General features: G+C 42.7%; 1 protein-coding gene across 3 annotated transcripts in view; it reads left to right on the top strand.

The window, feature by feature from the left end:
* The window catches only part of SLC12A4 (solute carrier family 12 member 4), a 47,189-nt gene extending 33,180 nt beyond the window's left edge, over nucleotides 1-14,009 (top strand). For all 3 annotated transcript variants that reach the window (XM_054169965.1, XM_054169966.1, XM_009899136.2), the window contains exons 11-24: nucleotides 1,642-1,699; nucleotides 2,270-2,444; nucleotides 2,842-2,960; nucleotides 3,448-3,546; nucleotides 3,874-3,993; nucleotides 4,690-4,794; nucleotides 5,120-5,288; nucleotides 6,382-6,577; nucleotides 7,271-7,440; nucleotides 7,610-7,741; nucleotides 7,840-7,947; nucleotides 8,869-9,053; nucleotides 11,681-11,814; nucleotides 12,834-14,009. In XM_054169965.1, the coding sequence (XP_054025940.1) occupies nucleotides 1,642-1,699; nucleotides 2,270-2,444; nucleotides 2,842-2,960; nucleotides 3,448-3,546; nucleotides 3,874-3,993; nucleotides 4,690-4,794; nucleotides 5,120-5,288; nucleotides 6,382-6,577; nucleotides 7,271-7,440; nucleotides 7,610-7,741; nucleotides 7,840-7,947; nucleotides 8,869-9,053; nucleotides 11,681-11,814; nucleotides 12,834-12,925 (1,862 nt within the window). In that variant the 3' untranslated portion in view covers nucleotides 12,926-14,009. The remainder of the gene's footprint in view (nucleotides 1-1,641; nucleotides 1,700-2,269; nucleotides 2,445-2,841; nucleotides 2,961-3,447; nucleotides 3,547-3,873; nucleotides 3,994-4,689; nucleotides 4,795-5,119; nucleotides 5,289-6,381; nucleotides 6,578-7,270; nucleotides 7,441-7,609; nucleotides 7,742-7,839; nucleotides 7,948-8,868; nucleotides 9,054-11,680; nucleotides 11,815-12,833) is intronic.
* Nucleotides 14,010-16,850: the final 2,841 nt, after the last annotated feature.

Raw genomic sequence — 16,850 nt, 5'->3', positions numbered from 1 at the left:
TGTGAGGCAGTTCCTCATACCAGATTTCTGGGTGCTGAGTCTGTGTTCAGAGGAACAGCCTTTGTCCCAGTTGCAGTTTCTGGATTTCATGTGTGGTTAAACTCTTGAGGGCTTAGGACCGCAGGAAAGACTGTCTTCATCTCATGTCCTGCTAGAGAAGAGGTAAAGCCAAGGTCTTTCAGCTTCATCTAGCTGTTGGTGTCCTAAACTACAGTTTACCAACACAGGAAATTAGGGGGGGAAATGATTGGTAAGAGCAAGGACTTAAAAGCTTATTTGTAAGAGCTTTCTGAACAATTCCCAGCCAAAGGGCAGGTGGCAAAGACGGTGACTCCTTGAAATTCTGCTGTTTCAAGCCTGTTGTCTGTTGAAAATTGCCAAGCTGTGAAGCAGGATCCCAGCTCACTTGTCCCAGCTTCTTGGAAGCACAGCCTTTTCCAGATGTTGCTTTGGGAACTGACTCTCTGTTAGGGAGCCTGCAGCTCCTATGAATGTAATAAATAATACAGCAGGTCACAGATGTAACCCCAGCTTCAGCACTGAAGTATTTGCAGCTCAGACCTGATTTTGTGGTGGGTAACTTTATATGTAGATATTCCTACGCCACCCAGTGGAAGGTTTACACCAAAATTCACCCTAACAATTCTATGAAATTCTCAGGATTATTGATCTTCCCCCTTTAATACCCTTTATCCCACTAATACAATTGTAAAGTACAGAGTGTGGGATTTAACCCTTCGTGTGAATGTAAATCACAAGATCAAAAACCTCACTGAAATACCCAATCCGAAATCCTTCTGAAGTATTTTAATACCCCCTGGCCTGGAAGTAGTACAACTTCATAGAAGGCTGGAAAAGACCTCAGAGATCATCAAGTCCAACCTATCACCCAACACCTCATGACTAACTAAACCATGGCTTCAAGTGCCACATCCAGTTCTTTTTTGAACACCTCCAGGGACAGTGAATCCACCATCTCCCTGGGCAGCACATTCCAATGGCCAGTAACTCTTTCTGTGATGAACTTTCTCCTCACTTCATAACCCATAAGACTTGGTGATGTGAATGCCATCAAAGATCACAAGGGCAAGGAGACCATTTGCTAGATGTTCAAAATAGCTTCAGACACAAGAGGAGGAGAGAGAAAAGGTATTTTAATACCAGTTTCTGTTCTACACCAGCTGATTAAATCAACATATCCTATAAAATTGCTTCCTTTGAATTTATATTCTTTAAAACTTACCTTTTGTAAAAAATGGACCTCAGAAAAGTAACTGTCACTGTGGTGTTAGATGGTGCATCTGAGCTGTGAGACACCAGTTCACTCACCACTTTCACTGTGGTGTTAGATGGTGCATCTGAGCTGTGAGACACCAGTTCACTCACCACTTTCACTGTGGTGTTAGATGGTGCATCTGAGCTGTGAGACACCAGTTCACTCACCACTTTCACTGTGGTGTTAGATGGTGCATCTGAGCTGTGAGACACCAGTTCACTCACCACTTTCACCATGTGCTTCTGGAAACGCTGCAGTGTGAATGCTGTGGGACAGAGGCACAGACTGAATGTTCCACAATACTTTCTCTGATGGTTGTCATCTGCCTATTCAAGCCTGTTTCCTTAGCACTCCCTGTACTCCAGACTTCAGTTGTGTTTTACTGTTTGGAGCCTGCATAGAAGGTGTGGTCCTGAGAGATAAGTAAGTTTTACAGCTTCAGTGCTCTCCTTTCCTTTTTTCTTTGTGGGGAAGATATGTTCATTCCTATCTCTCCCTCCTTGTTGTGTTTCTCTTGGCTTTTTTCTTTCTTTTCCTTCTGGGTGCCTTTTAAGCCATGTTTGCATGTAAATAAATTGTAAACAACATGTTGGGAATCTCCCTGCAATGGGATATTTTCTGGCATGGCTTCCTCAGATACTCCATTGAGTGTCTTAATTTCTCCACCCCTCCCAAATATATTCTCTCATGTTGACATAGACTTTCCAGGGGTACTTCTTCAAAGATCAGGTCCCTAGCAGAAACTAGAGTGAACTCTAGATTTCTACTCTCTTTCTCCTGAGACAAGCAGTAATCAATGATCGTAGCATAATCAAGAGTGTTTGACTTGCTGGAATTTGGCTGCTGACACTTCCTGTATTAAAAAGAACTCCAATTGTTTGTTACTTTTCTATTTTATAATCAAGTAAATATATTTAAATGACATCTTAAACCACTGAGTGAACAAAGAGTGAGTTTCAAGATGCTCCTTTGTCTGTCGGTTGCTCTCTGCAGGTACGGCGATGCAGTGAACAAGAACCTGGTGGTTGGCACCCTCTCATGGCCCTCGCCGTGGGTCATCGTGATAGGATCCTTCTTCTCCACCTGCGGAGCAGGTTTGCAGAGCCTCACTGGAGCGCCCCGGCTGCTGCAGGCCATAGCAAAGGACAACATCATCCCTTTCCTCTGGGTCTGTACATGTTAAAGACAAAACAAATCCCTCCCAAAAGGCATTCTGCATTGAGTAACTAACCAGCTCTTTCACTTCATGCTCTTGGAAATCAGATCTAGCTTGCCTGGTTTGCAAGTATGGAAGCAAAGGTTGATATTATTGTTTTTGTAATGCTTTGCTTTCTTTTGTTACTAACCAGGAATGGTTTTGAAGGAGTTTGAATAGACAGACATGGTAATTTTATGAGGAAGTCTAACATCTAATTCAGTGAGGCACAGAAAGCCATTAGAATAATTTGTTTCCTTGCTCTAGGGGAAAAAATACAGGACAATGACTGCTATGTTTTTAAATGTGTTTTTTCCCCATTATAATATGAAATCCTTAGAAGCTATGCTTAATGTTTCTCTTTCTTCAGATTTTTGGTCATGGAAAAGCCAATGGTGAACCGACATGGGCTCTTCTGTTAACAGCATTAATTGCTGAGCTGGGAATCCTGATTGCTTCTCTTGACATGGTGGCTCCAATTCTGTCAATGTAAGAAATAGAGAGTTACTGTTTAAGGGGAGGGAAAAAAAAAAGGAAAAAGAGTGATACTCTTGAGTTGTGCTAATTTGGTTGCTTTTCAGGACCGTATCTTAAACCAGTAATGCAAATTACTGGAGCCAGAGTTCCGCTATTCTTATTTCTATGAATTCTCTGACTTCGGGCTCTGCATACAAATCTGTTTCTGCTCTGGAGTATTCTGTGAATAAATATGGTTATAGTATAGCTGGATTGTTACTGTCTATGGGAGAATGTTGTTTTCATCACAGAGTGAAGGCCATGTTGATGTTATGGGTAGATCTAACTCTATCCAGTCAAAAACACTGTTCAAACTCCTTAGTTCAGGCTAATAAAAACCAGAGGGATAGTGACACATGGCAGAGCAGCTGTATTTTGACTGTAAATTGTGTGACTGTAGTATGTGCCAGAATCTATAAATGTGTGTGCTAAAAGCTTTTCTGCTTTTTTGCTGCTGCAGGTTTTTCCTGATGTGTTACCTCTTTGTTAATCTAGCATGTGCAGTACAAACACTCCTTAGGACTCCAAACTGGCGGCCCCGATTTAAGTACTATCACTGGTAAGCAGAAAGCAGCTCTAACCTACAAGTCCTGCAACCTGCCTGGGGGGGGGGGGCGGGCTGTGGATGTGTTTCATTTCTGTGGGTACCAGTTCTAGACAACAGTACATCAATGTAATATTCATAGTGGGCCAGAACCAGATATTTTTGTGGCATGAGAGTTTCATTCCAGCAACTGTCAGGGACTGGGGAGATCCACTGGAAGCTTTGTTTTCACAGCTGGTGCAGAATAGGCACTGTAATGAAAAAAGAGCAGCAGAATAATTAACTGGTTTTAAGTTTTTCTACCCCACTACTCACTAATCTAATCTTTGCTTTGTGTTTTAGGGCCCTCTCATTTCTGGGCATGAGTATTTGCCTGGCGCTGATGTTCATTTCATCTTGGTATTATGCTTTGGTAGCGATGCTTATTGCAGGAATGATTTACAAGTACATTGAGTACCAAGGGTAGGTATTAACTGGGTAGAAAAGGGCAGGAAAGACTTTTGTGAATTATTTCTAGCTTTCACATTAGGAAAAGTAACTGTCCAGAGCTAGGACTCGGTGTTTCCCATATGAGTTCACTTTTTTTGTTGTTTTACTTGTGTCAGTGCCAAACAACAGCCCCTGAAGTGCTTTGTTGTTAAGCCTCTAAAGGCATTTGGTAAAATTTGAGTGACAGGAAGCAGAAACCCTGCCTGAGATCTGTCCTTCTGCTGTCTGTCTCACGTGATTACTTCAGACCCAGAACTCCTGAAGGCAGCCAGTTTATGTGGTGCAAAGGTCTGTCTAGAACAGTCCCTGAAAAGCTGACTCTGCTTACCAGGCAGAGTAGTCAGTTATATAACCTAATTTTAACAAATCAACTACTGAAGTTTCTGTTGTCTTCCTGCTTGGGAAGTGTTCTCTGCAGTGGGGTGTTGATTGCAAATTAAACAGGATGGAGGTGGTGTGGTGTACATTTGACTGAAAGATTTGCATTTCTCATGTGCTATATGATAAGTATCACATATAGACATGGACAAATGATAAATATGCATGTGTGGCATGCTGTGAATCACATTACTAAACTTACAGGGTAACGAGTTCTCTATAGCATGACTGTAAGTGTGCAATCAAATGCTCATGCAACCCTAGGCTGGCTAAAGTGTGTGTTCTCCACAGTGCAGAGAAGGAATGGGGTGATGGTATCCGAGGCCTTTCGCTCAGCGCAGCAAGATACGCCTTACTGAGGCTGGAGGAGGGCCCACCACACACAAAGAACTGGAGGTACTCATTGTAGACTAAGAAAGTGCACTGTCATGATTATCTACTGACACTTAGGGAATTAAACTGGACTCCAGACAAGGTGCTGTACTTGAAACAGCTGACAAAACAATGCAGCAGAATTCTCTCAGTCTTTCAAATCTGCTTTGTATCAAGATGAATAAAATATCAATTAGAACCCTTCTGGTGTGCGAGATGCAGAAAAGATGTGCTGTTCCAGAGTTCAGATTCGAGCACAGCTGTCAGGAGGAGAGAGGCAGATAGTCAGCAGTGCTTTTTGTTTTCAAAAGACTTAGTGAAAAACACATCTGCCTTTTGTTTTCTCCAGGCCTCAGTTGCTGGTGCTTCTGAAACTTGATGAGGATCTGCATGTAAAATACCCCAGACTGTTAACGTTTGCATCCCAGCTGAAAGCTGGCAAAGGTTTGACTATCATAGGATCAGTGATACAAGGCAATTTCTTGGAAACTTATGGAGAAGCCCAGGCTGCTGAACAGGTCGGTGTCTTCAATTGCTTAAGTGAAAAGGGGTGAGTGGGCAGGTAACTTAGAAGTTTCATAATCATACATGGGAAAAAGGCCTATCAGTAAAGCTTCCTTGAAACACAGGACTGGCCAGGTAATACTACAGCTCTTCAGGAAAGGGCCTGCAAATGTGTTTCAGCTGCCACTCATGGCTTTGGGAGTATAAGATCAATACTTGCAACTTGTGTAAACAGCCTTGCTGCATGCATCTGTCCTCATTTATAAGAAATAATTACCATGGAAGCTGATGTGTGCTGGTTAACAGAGGGAAGAGGGCTAGTGAATTCTCTGAACATAAGAAGAAACATTTCAGTAACTGTCAGTTACCACAGACCTAGCCAGTGTGCTGTCTCCTTCAGTGAGGACATAAATCTATTGCACTAAGCATTGAAGCATGGTACTGAAAATCAAGTAATAAATCATTTCATCTTCCTCACTATGTAAACATGGCATCACAGCTCTGTTTATACCTGTATAATGTCAGCCAGCACATCACTTCTCATTCCCTAGGGGCATTTTTTGTACAGGAAAACTATTATAAAGGGGAAACTAATTCATAGATCTGTGTGTTGAACAAGTTTGTTTAGTTTTTAAACAAATAAAGGATATGGTATTCCTGACAGGTGTGTGGAGTTGGATGCTTGTATTTGTAAATGGACTATAACACCCCAGCATGTTCCAGGGAAATCTGAAACTGGAAATCTGAATGAAGTTAGTTTGCCTTGGGTTTAAAATGGTGTTTTAGGATTAGAAAATGGAAAGTTAGATAGTAACACAGATACCACTAACTACTGCTGTCAATAACATTATAACACACAGCAGAAAGCTCTTATCTTAATCTGTTGGGAATAATTATGTTTGGAAGGGAGCTATGTGTTTGTTAAATAAGTATTGTCACTGTCAGTGGGTATTTTCTCTTCTATTGTATTAAGGCAAGTGGATGAGCAGAACTTTGAATGTGTTTTACCTGTGGACGTGTGAACCAGGAATGTACGCTGTAGTCACATGATGGAGAAACACTTGAGAGTCATTTTGGTTGTGAGATTTCCTTTTGTCTGTCTTGCAGACTATTAAGAATATGATGGACATTGAGAAGGTGAAAGGATTCTGTCAAGTAGTTGTAGCCAATAAAGTTCGAGAAGGAATTGCCCACTTGATCCAGTCCTGTGGACTAGGTGGCATGAAACATAACACTGTGGTTTTGGGATGGCCTTACGGCTGGAGACAAAGTGAAGATCCAAGGTCATGGAAGACCTTTATAGGTGAGCTTTAGAGGTTCTTTGTGATTAAATGTGGTGAACAGAGATCTTTATTATAAACAGGGGATTTCAACAGAATCCTTGTGAAATTGGTTTGGGGTTTTAGTTAGTTTTGTCTAGAGTTGCTTGTGAAATAGACGATTTCGCTTCACACTGCTATTTGTTTGGCATTACCAGTCTTTGTAAGTAGAAGACCTGTGAAAGCTCTTCAGAGATTAATCTAGCAGCTAAAATGCATCAGTCTAATGAATGCTTTCAGAATTACAGACTTGAGAGAGACTGTTTTTATGGCAAACTGTGAATTATTTCCTAGATAATGTCTGTCTTCACAGGTCCTAACCTATCCATCTCTCTTCACTGCTGGAGCTAATGCACTTCTTGCATAAGTCCCTGCCTTTCCCCTGTGACCCAATTACTTAACTCTGTCAGATTAGAGCACAGTAGATGCTTTCTCCTCATCCTTAGCTTTGAAGATAGCTGCTTTTATTTCTAACATGAAGCAGAGCTTTTGTTCTGTAATTCTGCTTTATCCTAACCTGTCTATCCAAGCCTTGCTCTACACGCTTTTCTTAACGTAAGCAGTGACTTCTATGGTTTGCTGACGTTTTCTCAATGAGCAACTTCTGTTGTTGCTTTAAACCATAGTTCACTCTTGCAGAACTGGAAGTAACTGTTCGTCCTTCCCCATTTTGGCAGGTACTGTTCGTTGCACAACCGCAGCTCATCTAGCTCTGCTGGTTCCCAAAAATGTGTCTTTCTACCCCAGCAACCACGAGCGTTACAACGAAGGCAACATCGACGTCTGGTGGATCGTGCATGATGGAGGCATGTTGATGTTGCTTCCTTTTCTTCTCAAACAGCACAAAGTAAGGAGCTAGCCATAGCGTGTTTGTCACCAACTGCGTCTGTGTGCATTAGTGTAAAGAAACAAGGTGCAATAGTAGAGCCTGATGAACGAGAGTGGATATGTGGAACAGTTTGTTTTGTACAGCAAAATATTCTTAGCTCAAACATTGAGAGCTTGTTCCCTAACAGGTTTGGAGAAAATGCAAAATGAGGATTTTTACTGTAGCTCAGATGGATGATAACAGCATTCAGATGAAGAAGGACTTGGCTACTTTTCTCTACCAACTCCGAATAGAGGCAGAAGTAGAAGTGGTAGAAATGGTAAGGGATTTGAGCTGGGTTTCACTTCATGGTGCAGTTGGTGCTGTTGGGTTATGACCTGAGTAGAAGCACAACATTTTTTTTTCTTATTTTGACAGCACAATAGTGATATTTCAGCATATACTTACGAGAGAACTCTTATGATGGAGCAGAGATCTCAGATGCTGAGACAGATGAGGCTGACAAAAACAGAAAGGGAAAGGGAGGTATGTCATTTGTGGTTGATTGCTATGAGCTGCTGAGGTGGATGGCACAAAGTGCCTTCCTAGTACTGTTTTATATAGCTGTTCCTTAAAATAGAACTCCTGTATTCGGAAGGTGTGCAGGAGTACTCACAGTGTAGCTTTATTTCCCAGGCTTGTCTGTAGTCATTGAATAGCCTGTCTGTACCACAAAGCTGTGCTAAAAATTACTGGGTTTGGGGGGAAGCTATGGCAGTATATATGCTTTAGAAATTACTTGTATTCCCTTCTTCCATGTAAATGATGCTCAGAGACTTGAGGACGTAAGTTCAACCCTGCCCTGACCTTTTTATGTGATGTCCAGGGTTTGTCTCAATTTATCACATATCTTGCTCTCCTGCTGAGGATTTCATTCCACTTTGGTCTGTTGGGACATGTAACAGTGAAAGGTGCAGATGATTTAATTTGTTCTGCATGTGTTTGTCTAACTTTATGTCAGTTTTGAGTCAGCCCTGTTCATTGTTTCAGACTGTGTATAGAATCATAAAACTGTTGGAAAAGGCCTCTAAGATCATCAAGTCTGACTCAGCCAACACCACCATGGCCATTAAACTGTGCCCACAAGTGTCACATCTACACGTTTGGTTTATTAACACTTCCAGGGACAGCAACTCCCCTGCCTCTCTGGGCAGTCTGTTCTAATGCCTGGTCCCTCATGATGTGTGCTAGACTGTCTTTTTTATCTTGTATAGATACAGACCTCTGTTAGTCCAAATTCTGTGTGGCTTACACCCATCAGAGCTGTTTAAAGCCAATTTGTCAAATTATTTGCTGATTTGACTACAGAATAGAGCATAAAATGGAACAAAAAGTCTTTCATTGCTTAAATAGAGCCAGAGAATGCAAAATGAAGTCTCTTGAGTTCACCTTGTTGTTCATGTTTAGGCTCAGCTGGTAAAGGACAGACATTCAATAGCACGTCTGGAGAGCCTCTACTCAGACGAAGAAGATGAAGGGGACCCAGTTCCTGAGAACATCCAGATGACCTGGACAAAAGAGAAGTGTGACGCTGAGAAGCGGAACCGAGGCAGTGCTGTGGGAAGCTTTAGAGATCTCATCAGCATTAAGCCGTGAGTCTTGTCTAAGTCAACAGCTTGCACCTCTGCAAACTCTAGATGTGCTGTGCTGTTCTTTGTCTCCTAATCCCTTTTTCAGGCTTGTGTAATAAACATTGAGACCTGAGTGCTGAGAAGTCAGCAGTTAACCTCCTGAGATTTCTCCAACTAACTGGGTACACAGCCCTCAGTATTTTACTTGGTATAGTCAAATTCTAAACTGGAGCTGTTAAATCCTATTGTGACTTCCCTTACGTCTCTCAAGTACCTCAAGAAAACACATCATTAAAACTGAGCCTCACAACTTCACTGACCAAATCAGAATTGGCAACAAGACTAATTGAACTGTCTGAAGTGTAGTGCAGATGTTTGACGCAGTGAGGAAGAGGCTGTGGAGATGCTGAAGAGTGGTTGTGGACAGAGGATGCGTGTGACAAAACCCTTCAGGACAGAGTTGCTGTTGCAGAAGCGCTGACAACGGCGTTAGTGTTGCCACATGCCCCTTGTGACAGCTGAAAGTAAAGCTCTCTTGAAAAATGCTCAAATCTCTGTCACCCCCTTGGTGTACCACATCTTACACCAAGAGTTTGCTCACTCAAGCTTTGCATACTTGGCAAAGATCGAGATTTTTCTTCTTCATAGATGAGTGAGAATTCAAATCCAATTTGGGCTGCATTATACTACAGAAGTTCTACTGAATTTGGTGTTAACTACCTGTACTTTTTCCTCTTCCATGCTTTCAGAGAGTGGGAAAACTTGTAAGTTTGTTATTTAACTTAGAAGTACATTAAGATGGTTGAAAGGCAAGACTTCATTTTCTCAACAAGAAGCAGAAAGCTGTATGTAATTATGGAAGAAAAGGAAAGGAATTATATTTGAGCAGTCTTAGTAATGTTTTTAAAGTGAGCAAGATTAGCCACTTAAGCTAAGCATCATTATAAATAGCACATAACAAACTACAAGAGTTGTCCAGACAAGAACTAAGTTAGGATAGAAAACAATTACAGGTCTGAACCTATTTTCTTAAGCAGAGTATGACACAAGAAGTGGGAAACATTACTCATTCAGAGAAGCTCTCATTCCCCAACACTGCTCTGATGTTGTTTCTGGCAGTTTCTGAGTGCTAAACAAACCCTTAGAGCCTGCACTGTCAAGTCACTGAGGAGATGCCAGTTTTAAAAGCCGCTTTAGAGGATACCAAACCTTTAGTTTCCAATTCCTTTCCCAAAACTAGAAGTAGTTAATAACAGTGTAGTTTCTGGTGCTGGTTTCTTCTTCACTTCCTGTAAACACAATCTGGCCTCTGTGTTGTCCCTGACTTTCTGAAGCTGATGTGGTGAAGACAGAGGATGTGTTTGCTCTGAATTAAATAAGAACATGAAATAACAGTGAGGAAATTCACAGGGTGTGAATTATGCTGGTAGTATAATAAACATCCTTCTTACCATTGCGTCTTCTGTTTTCTGTCTGTATAAAATACTTCTTTGCAAACCTTAATCTTAGAAAGAGCAGCAAGGTTGCTGAAGACTTTATCACTCATACCATGTAAAATTGATTTAACAAAACTACAGATTCATTCTTGGTTCCTTTCTACTAATACTTAGTTTTGATATATTAAAATGAAGAAGAGAAAGCAACAAGTGGAAAACCCTCAAAGCTGCAAATAGATTCTCCCTTTGATAAATCTATTTCTGTGTTGTTTTTCCTTTTATGTTTCCAAAATAAAGGTCAGTTTCCTGCAGGAAGGAAACATTCTCTGGCTGAAAATCCCTGAAGGATACTTTCCACTTCTGTTCCTGCATGACTTTGTGTTACTTGGTGATAATATATTCTGAATAATTCATCCTGTTACCTCTCTTAGCCTGGATTGTTGAGGAGCAGAGGCTTATGATACCATGCTGTGTCTGTTCCTTCTCTCCCAGAACTTTTGAACCAACTGGCTACTCAGATTGAGGTGTTAGAGATACTTGGGTCATAAGTGTTTTCTTGTTAATAGCCAAGGAGAGAGGTTGGTTAGTGTCCAGCTGAAGGGAAGGTTAAAAGCCATACTGTACACCTGTAGAAAGCCCCATAAGAGAGCCAGGTTTTCTCTGGAGCAGTCAGCTGCTGTTTAAGACGGAGACGAGTATACTCGTGGGAAGTGTGGACTGAGTGCAGCAGTGCTGGTCCTCTGCTTGATTCTGATGGGTCTCTGAAAAGGAGTTTTCAGAATTGAGTCCAGAGAGATGTATGGTCTGTGCTGCCATGGGAGTCAGAGGATCCAGAGCAGGCTGCCTGAAGGGAAGGCTCTGCAGTCACAAGTGTCTGCAGTCCAAGAGCATGTCCCTTTGTGCAAATGTCTTTTAACTTCTTATGCAAGACAGACTACATAATCTTTGTTAAAACATGCTTCCTGAAGAGCAATAGAACTTCACAAACTGAAGACTCCAGGAAGTCTTAAAACCGAAGGACCTGCAGTACCTAAACAACTCTGAAATCTCTTCTGTATCTTTATCATGAACTTTGGAAAAAATGTGCTGTGTGTTGAGTTGACATTTAACAAGGTGTTAGGAGGTGTAAGGTGTGCTTCTGAAGGCCTTTTTAGTAATTCAGCTTTCAGAGGCATGTTTCTAACAGTAAATCCAAATGTGCTTCTTTTGCAGGAACCAGTCTAATGTCCGAAGAATGCACACAGCAGTGAAGCTAAATGAAGTTATTGTAAATAGATCCCATGATGCCAGACTTGTTCTGCTCAATATGCCTGGTCCTCCAAAGAATACTGATGGTGATGAAAACTGTATCCTTTCAGGAAAGGCCTGGTCCACATAGAAGATCTTTCTTTAATCTGTGCTCTTGTTTTTCTACAAACACTCTCAAGCTGTAGTATGTGACAAGCTGTCCACCGAGTGGAAGGTTCTGGCTTGTGGCTCTCGTGTAGCAGTTTCTTAAAGCAAAGGTTGCCAGTGGTTACTCTGGGAGCCTTGTGGATTGGAATTCACTCTTGTCTAAATTCTTACTGAATTTTATTAATTTATTTAATTAAATTCTGAAGAGAGGCTGTAGCAGCTGCTTAAAGTGGCATTCACAGCAGGCAGTGCTCTGTCTGCACTGGAATGAACAGGAATTCCTGAAGGAGTGAAGGTAACTCAGGAATGGCTCCTACTCTCAGACATCACAGTTTGGGAGCTTAGCTCACAGCACAATGCTCTGCTAAGGTTGACATTCAGACCCATGCTATTTAGGCACTTAGAGGGATGCTTGCACTGTGTCCCTAAGCAAGGCCAGAGCGGTGGGTTATTACCTGGTGAGTGTGTTGGTGTGGCAATTCTCTGTCCAGATTGTTTTCTCCTAAGTTAACAGTGGTGGTAATGTCTGCTTCACAGTGTGCTGGCCCAAGAAAGAATAAACACTTCTCTTAGCTTATGGGGGTTTTATCCATAGCTACTACAGCTTAGGAGAGATCTTAAACTTGAGGTTATGGGTAAGGATGCTTATCCCTTCACCCTTCCCTGGAGAGGCTGAGCCACCCTGACTGAAAATCACTCCATATCTGTGGAAAGCAGCCAGGAAGGACTTTGTCTAACCTGGTGCCACCAGCATCACTGACAGGCTCAGCTTTGAACAGTGGCAGGTTTGATTTAGAGATGGCTGAAACTTGCTGTGTCCTACATGAGGGCAGCCCCTGGTCTCATCTGACAGAGGATGCCCCTGCAGCCTTCCTGCTACCAAAACTTTGCCATAAAAACCTAATCCAGAGGCTAATCGCTGTGCATTTTGGTTTCGACATTTCTTTTGTCCTTGACTTAGCTGAAACAGACATGGAATTTCTTGAAGTCTTGACTGAGGGTCTGGAGAGAGTACTACTTGTTAGAGGTGGCGGCCGAGAAGTCATCACAATTTACTCCTGATTTAGGATGAGCTTCTAATGCCGGTCTGCGTTAACCTTCTTGGCGATAACAGACATTCCAGTTGTAAATGGAGAAGAAAAAAAGGTTCTTTTGCCTACCTTTTTCCTCATCCAGTCCTATTCATTGTCCTTCCACGTGCAACATACATATCGTTTGGGATTGCAGTAGTGTTACACCACCGATTAGCAAACGTTCTTCATCGCAAAGCTGCCACGTTACTCAGTTTCCGCTTTGGTACTCCAGCCTTCGTGCATGTAGCTAATACTAAACCCCTTTCTAGTCAGCACTGCTGTGTGCAGTATTTTTAGTACCTGTATGTAAAGTTAGGACATGAAAGCCGGTTACTGTAAAAAGATTTTAAAAGCTTTTTATATTAGGTTTGGGGGTTAGAATTACATTCTATAGCAGCTAGTTTCTGCTGAACTTCAGCCAGAAAGCGTTTTCTACCAGCACACTAAATTGTAAGAGGACTGAAAACAAGCTTTGTTTTTCTGGGTTTATTTCCAGAACTAAACTCTCAGTATTGGGTAAGAATTTATACTTTTAATACCTTTATTGATAGAGATTTAAATAAATTATGTTGATATAGTTGAAATTATGTATGTAGCTTGCTACAAACTGTATTGCTTCTGAGACTTGAGGTTCCGTGAGGCCAGAGCCCTATTTATTTTTGTATTTATTTGTCAGAAATACTGGATAGGCAGATGCAGACTGTTTACAATAAGAGATCTCACCACAAATTTGGAGTCGTTAGTGGATTGAAGGACTGGTCCTGTGCAGTTCTTCTATGCTTTAAATCTCTTGCAGACCATCCATCAAAGTACACTGAGCATGTTGGAGTCCCGTCTGTAGAGCCAGGTGCTATGCTGCACACACAGCGATGGGATTGCACTTGCACAAGTACAGGGGACCTGCTGCTTCATTGTATGCTTTATACCCTTAGAGGAAAAAGAAGAAAAGAAGACCCATATTCACCAATAAGTCTCTGGAGAGTTTACCAAGCCCATGAAGTTGTACTTTATGTACAGAACATTCGTATTTTTTCAATAAAACGTTGCATACACTTTGAACCTGTTCTCTGCTTTGGCTGCTGTGGTGCAGGCTGTAGGGAAGCACCATCTGCACTTCCCTGCTGTGAGCTCACCGCAGCGTATCAGCACCAGTGTGTGAGGGGAGGATGGTGGGGTTTACTGGTGCTCACTCCAGTGGCACCCATACTGCACAGAGGAGGTGTCAGCTCAGTCTTGGAAGCAGCCTGGAGGTGTGCTGAAGTGAGTAAAGGCTCCTGGCTCTGGAGTTCCTACCATATGTATTAGCCAGGTGGGCCTTCACACCTGTAGACTATGGAACACACAGGCTGGTAACCTCCCCCCTGATTTCCAGCTGTCTGGGAAAGCGCTACTCCTGTTGGAGGGACGTGTGTGAGCTCACCTCTGTGGGGTGCATTTGTAGCACAGGAAAAAACAGGCAGAGATGGACACACTTCTGACCCGTGTGCTCGTGGAGTCGGTATACTGGTCGCATCAGTCCCCTTGTGACAGTACTCCTGCTTGTTTCACTGCTGACAGCATGGCCAGTTTGTCTGAGAGACAAATATGAGAAACTGTCATCCAGGCTTTTAGCTTGGATAGTGTAATTTTAGAATGCTTTTTTCTGAGAGTTTTACAATTGGAGGCCAAGTTTGTTCTCCTGTGAAATGGAACCTGCCTGATGGGAGCAGGATGGCTTTGGTGTGTGCAACATCAACAGCCAGGAAACAACTTCAGGGTGCTCTACTGGGTATTTATTGTTTGTTTGTTGTTTTTTTGTTCAAGTCTGCAGTTTGTTCTGGGGGTTTGGTTTGTTTTCAAAAGCCAAAATTCATTTTACTCACACTGTAAAACCAGTGCTGAAGAATAAATCTTGCTTATTTGTAAATAGCATGCTATTTGTAGAGGGATTGTTACATCTTCAGAGGACTGAGTATGTATGGGTACAGCAATCATGATGGCTAACAGCTGTTTGCAAGCATCCTTTTGTAGGAGTAAAAGTTTATGATAACATTTTTATTCCTCAGACTTTTGTAGGTCTGACAATAACTTTCTGATACAGATATGCACTTAGGAAATCTTGTGCAGTTGGATGACATAACTCCACCTCACAAAGGATTTCAGTGCCATGTATTACCTGACCCAAGGAACTGGTTTGTGGCTTGACTCTTTTTAACATCAAGACACCTGAGTGAGCATCCTCACAACTATATTAGATGAGGCCTTCAGAGGTGATTCTGTGCAGTGTGGATTAACACAAAGGCCTCTTCAGCACCATGTGGACCCTAAGGATTTAATGGGCTCTATGTAAGACCTCTCTATGTATAGAAGGTTCCAAGTAAGTTCCTGCAAGTCCTAGCTTATGCCTAAGAGCAAAGTCTAAGTGCAAGTCAGTGAAAACTGGAAGTGGCATGGAAAAAGTTGTGTAAGAAAAAACATCAAGGGTAAATACAATTTCTGGTTGAGCTGGCTTCTGTGAGGGTAACCAGGGTCATCTTCCATTCCCATCCCTGTGCTAAACTTTTTTGGTTTAGGTAAGGGGATGAGAACATTGCAACTAAGCACAACCTGCCAAAGTGCATTTAAGCTCTTTGTGTATGGGTATAGAGAACTGAACGTAAATCTTAGGGTAGTGCAAAAATGTCACTGCTTTGTCTTTCAGCTCCAGAAAACTCGCAATCAAATAAACCTGCACTCAAAAAGCAGTTCGGTTTTGTGGGAGGGGCTGTGTGTCGGTTCCTGGCATTGCCTTAGCCGCCGATAGCCACCAGAGGGCACTGGGCTGCCTCCTTTGGTGTTCCCAGCCCTGCAGCCGTACCACAGCAGATGCCCAGATGCCTCGGAAATGAACGTCGCGTGGTGGCTTTTCATACTATTCATCTGAACAGCCCTTCTCTGAATTCTGGGATGCATTGATAGGAAATGAAACGTGATAAATTACAAAACGTCCGTTTAAACACTACACCCTCCTCCCCTGCCCCCATTTCTCATTTTCTCAGCTGCGTCATCCCCAAATCTGTTTGCTTCTTCAGCTGTTCCCTGGGGAAAGGAAAAACTGTCTCGTGCTGTGTGCTGAGGGTCAAAAGTTCCCGTTCCCTGCTGGAGTAATTATCCCCCTGCACAGTCCCAGGCCCAGGTCTGTAGGCAGATGCTGCCTCTACAAAGTGCTGCTTTCCTCTGGGGAGAGCTACCCCATCGCTCTACATTTACACACCACACAGCAGCAGTCAGAACTACACTGCAGTCTGGCAGATGAAGGGGTTTTGAAGACAATTTCCCATCAGAGTCCCACTCTGTACTGCAAGGTCAGGCAGCTCTTCAATAGCATGTGCCTTGCCAGGGGACAATTACTAAAGTGGAGTCTGGCTGGCCACTTCTGTCCAGAGTTCTCTCTCCACTTTTAAAGGAATGCAGGCAGGCCTCTTGCTGGGAAAAGTGTCATAAGGGCATATCTTTTCTAGCTGTGGAAGGTGGCTGCCAGCTGGGCAGAATCTGCTTACTTCTTGCAGGCCTGTTAGAATAGAATAGAATAGAATTAGAATAGAATAGAATAGGGGGGAAGAGACCTTCAAGATCATCGTGGCAACCCATTTCAATGGCCGATCACTCTTTCTATGAAGAACTTCTTCCTAACATCCAGCCTAAACATCCCCTGGTGCACCTTGAGACTGTGTCCTCTTGTTCTGGTGCTGGGTGCCTGGGAGAAGAGACCAACCCCCACCTGGCTACAACCTCCCTTCAGGTCATTGTAGAGAGTGATAAGGTCTCCCCTGAGCCTCCTCTTCTCCAGGCTAAGCAACCCCAGCTCCCTCAGCCTCTCCTCACAGGGCTGTGCTCCAGACCCCTCCCCAGCTTTGTTGCCCTTCTCTGGACACCTTCCAGCAAGTCAACATCTT

This window comes from Dryobates pubescens, chromosome 19, assembly GCF_014839835.1.
Source record: "Dryobates pubescens isolate bDryPub1 chromosome 19, bDryPub1.pri, whole genome shotgun sequence".
Lineage (NCBI taxonomy): Eukaryota > Metazoa > Chordata > Aves > Piciformes > Picidae > Dryobates > Dryobates pubescens.
The sequence above is the reverse complement of the archived record's forward strand: the minus strand, read 5'-3'. Positions and strand labels throughout refer to the sequence as shown.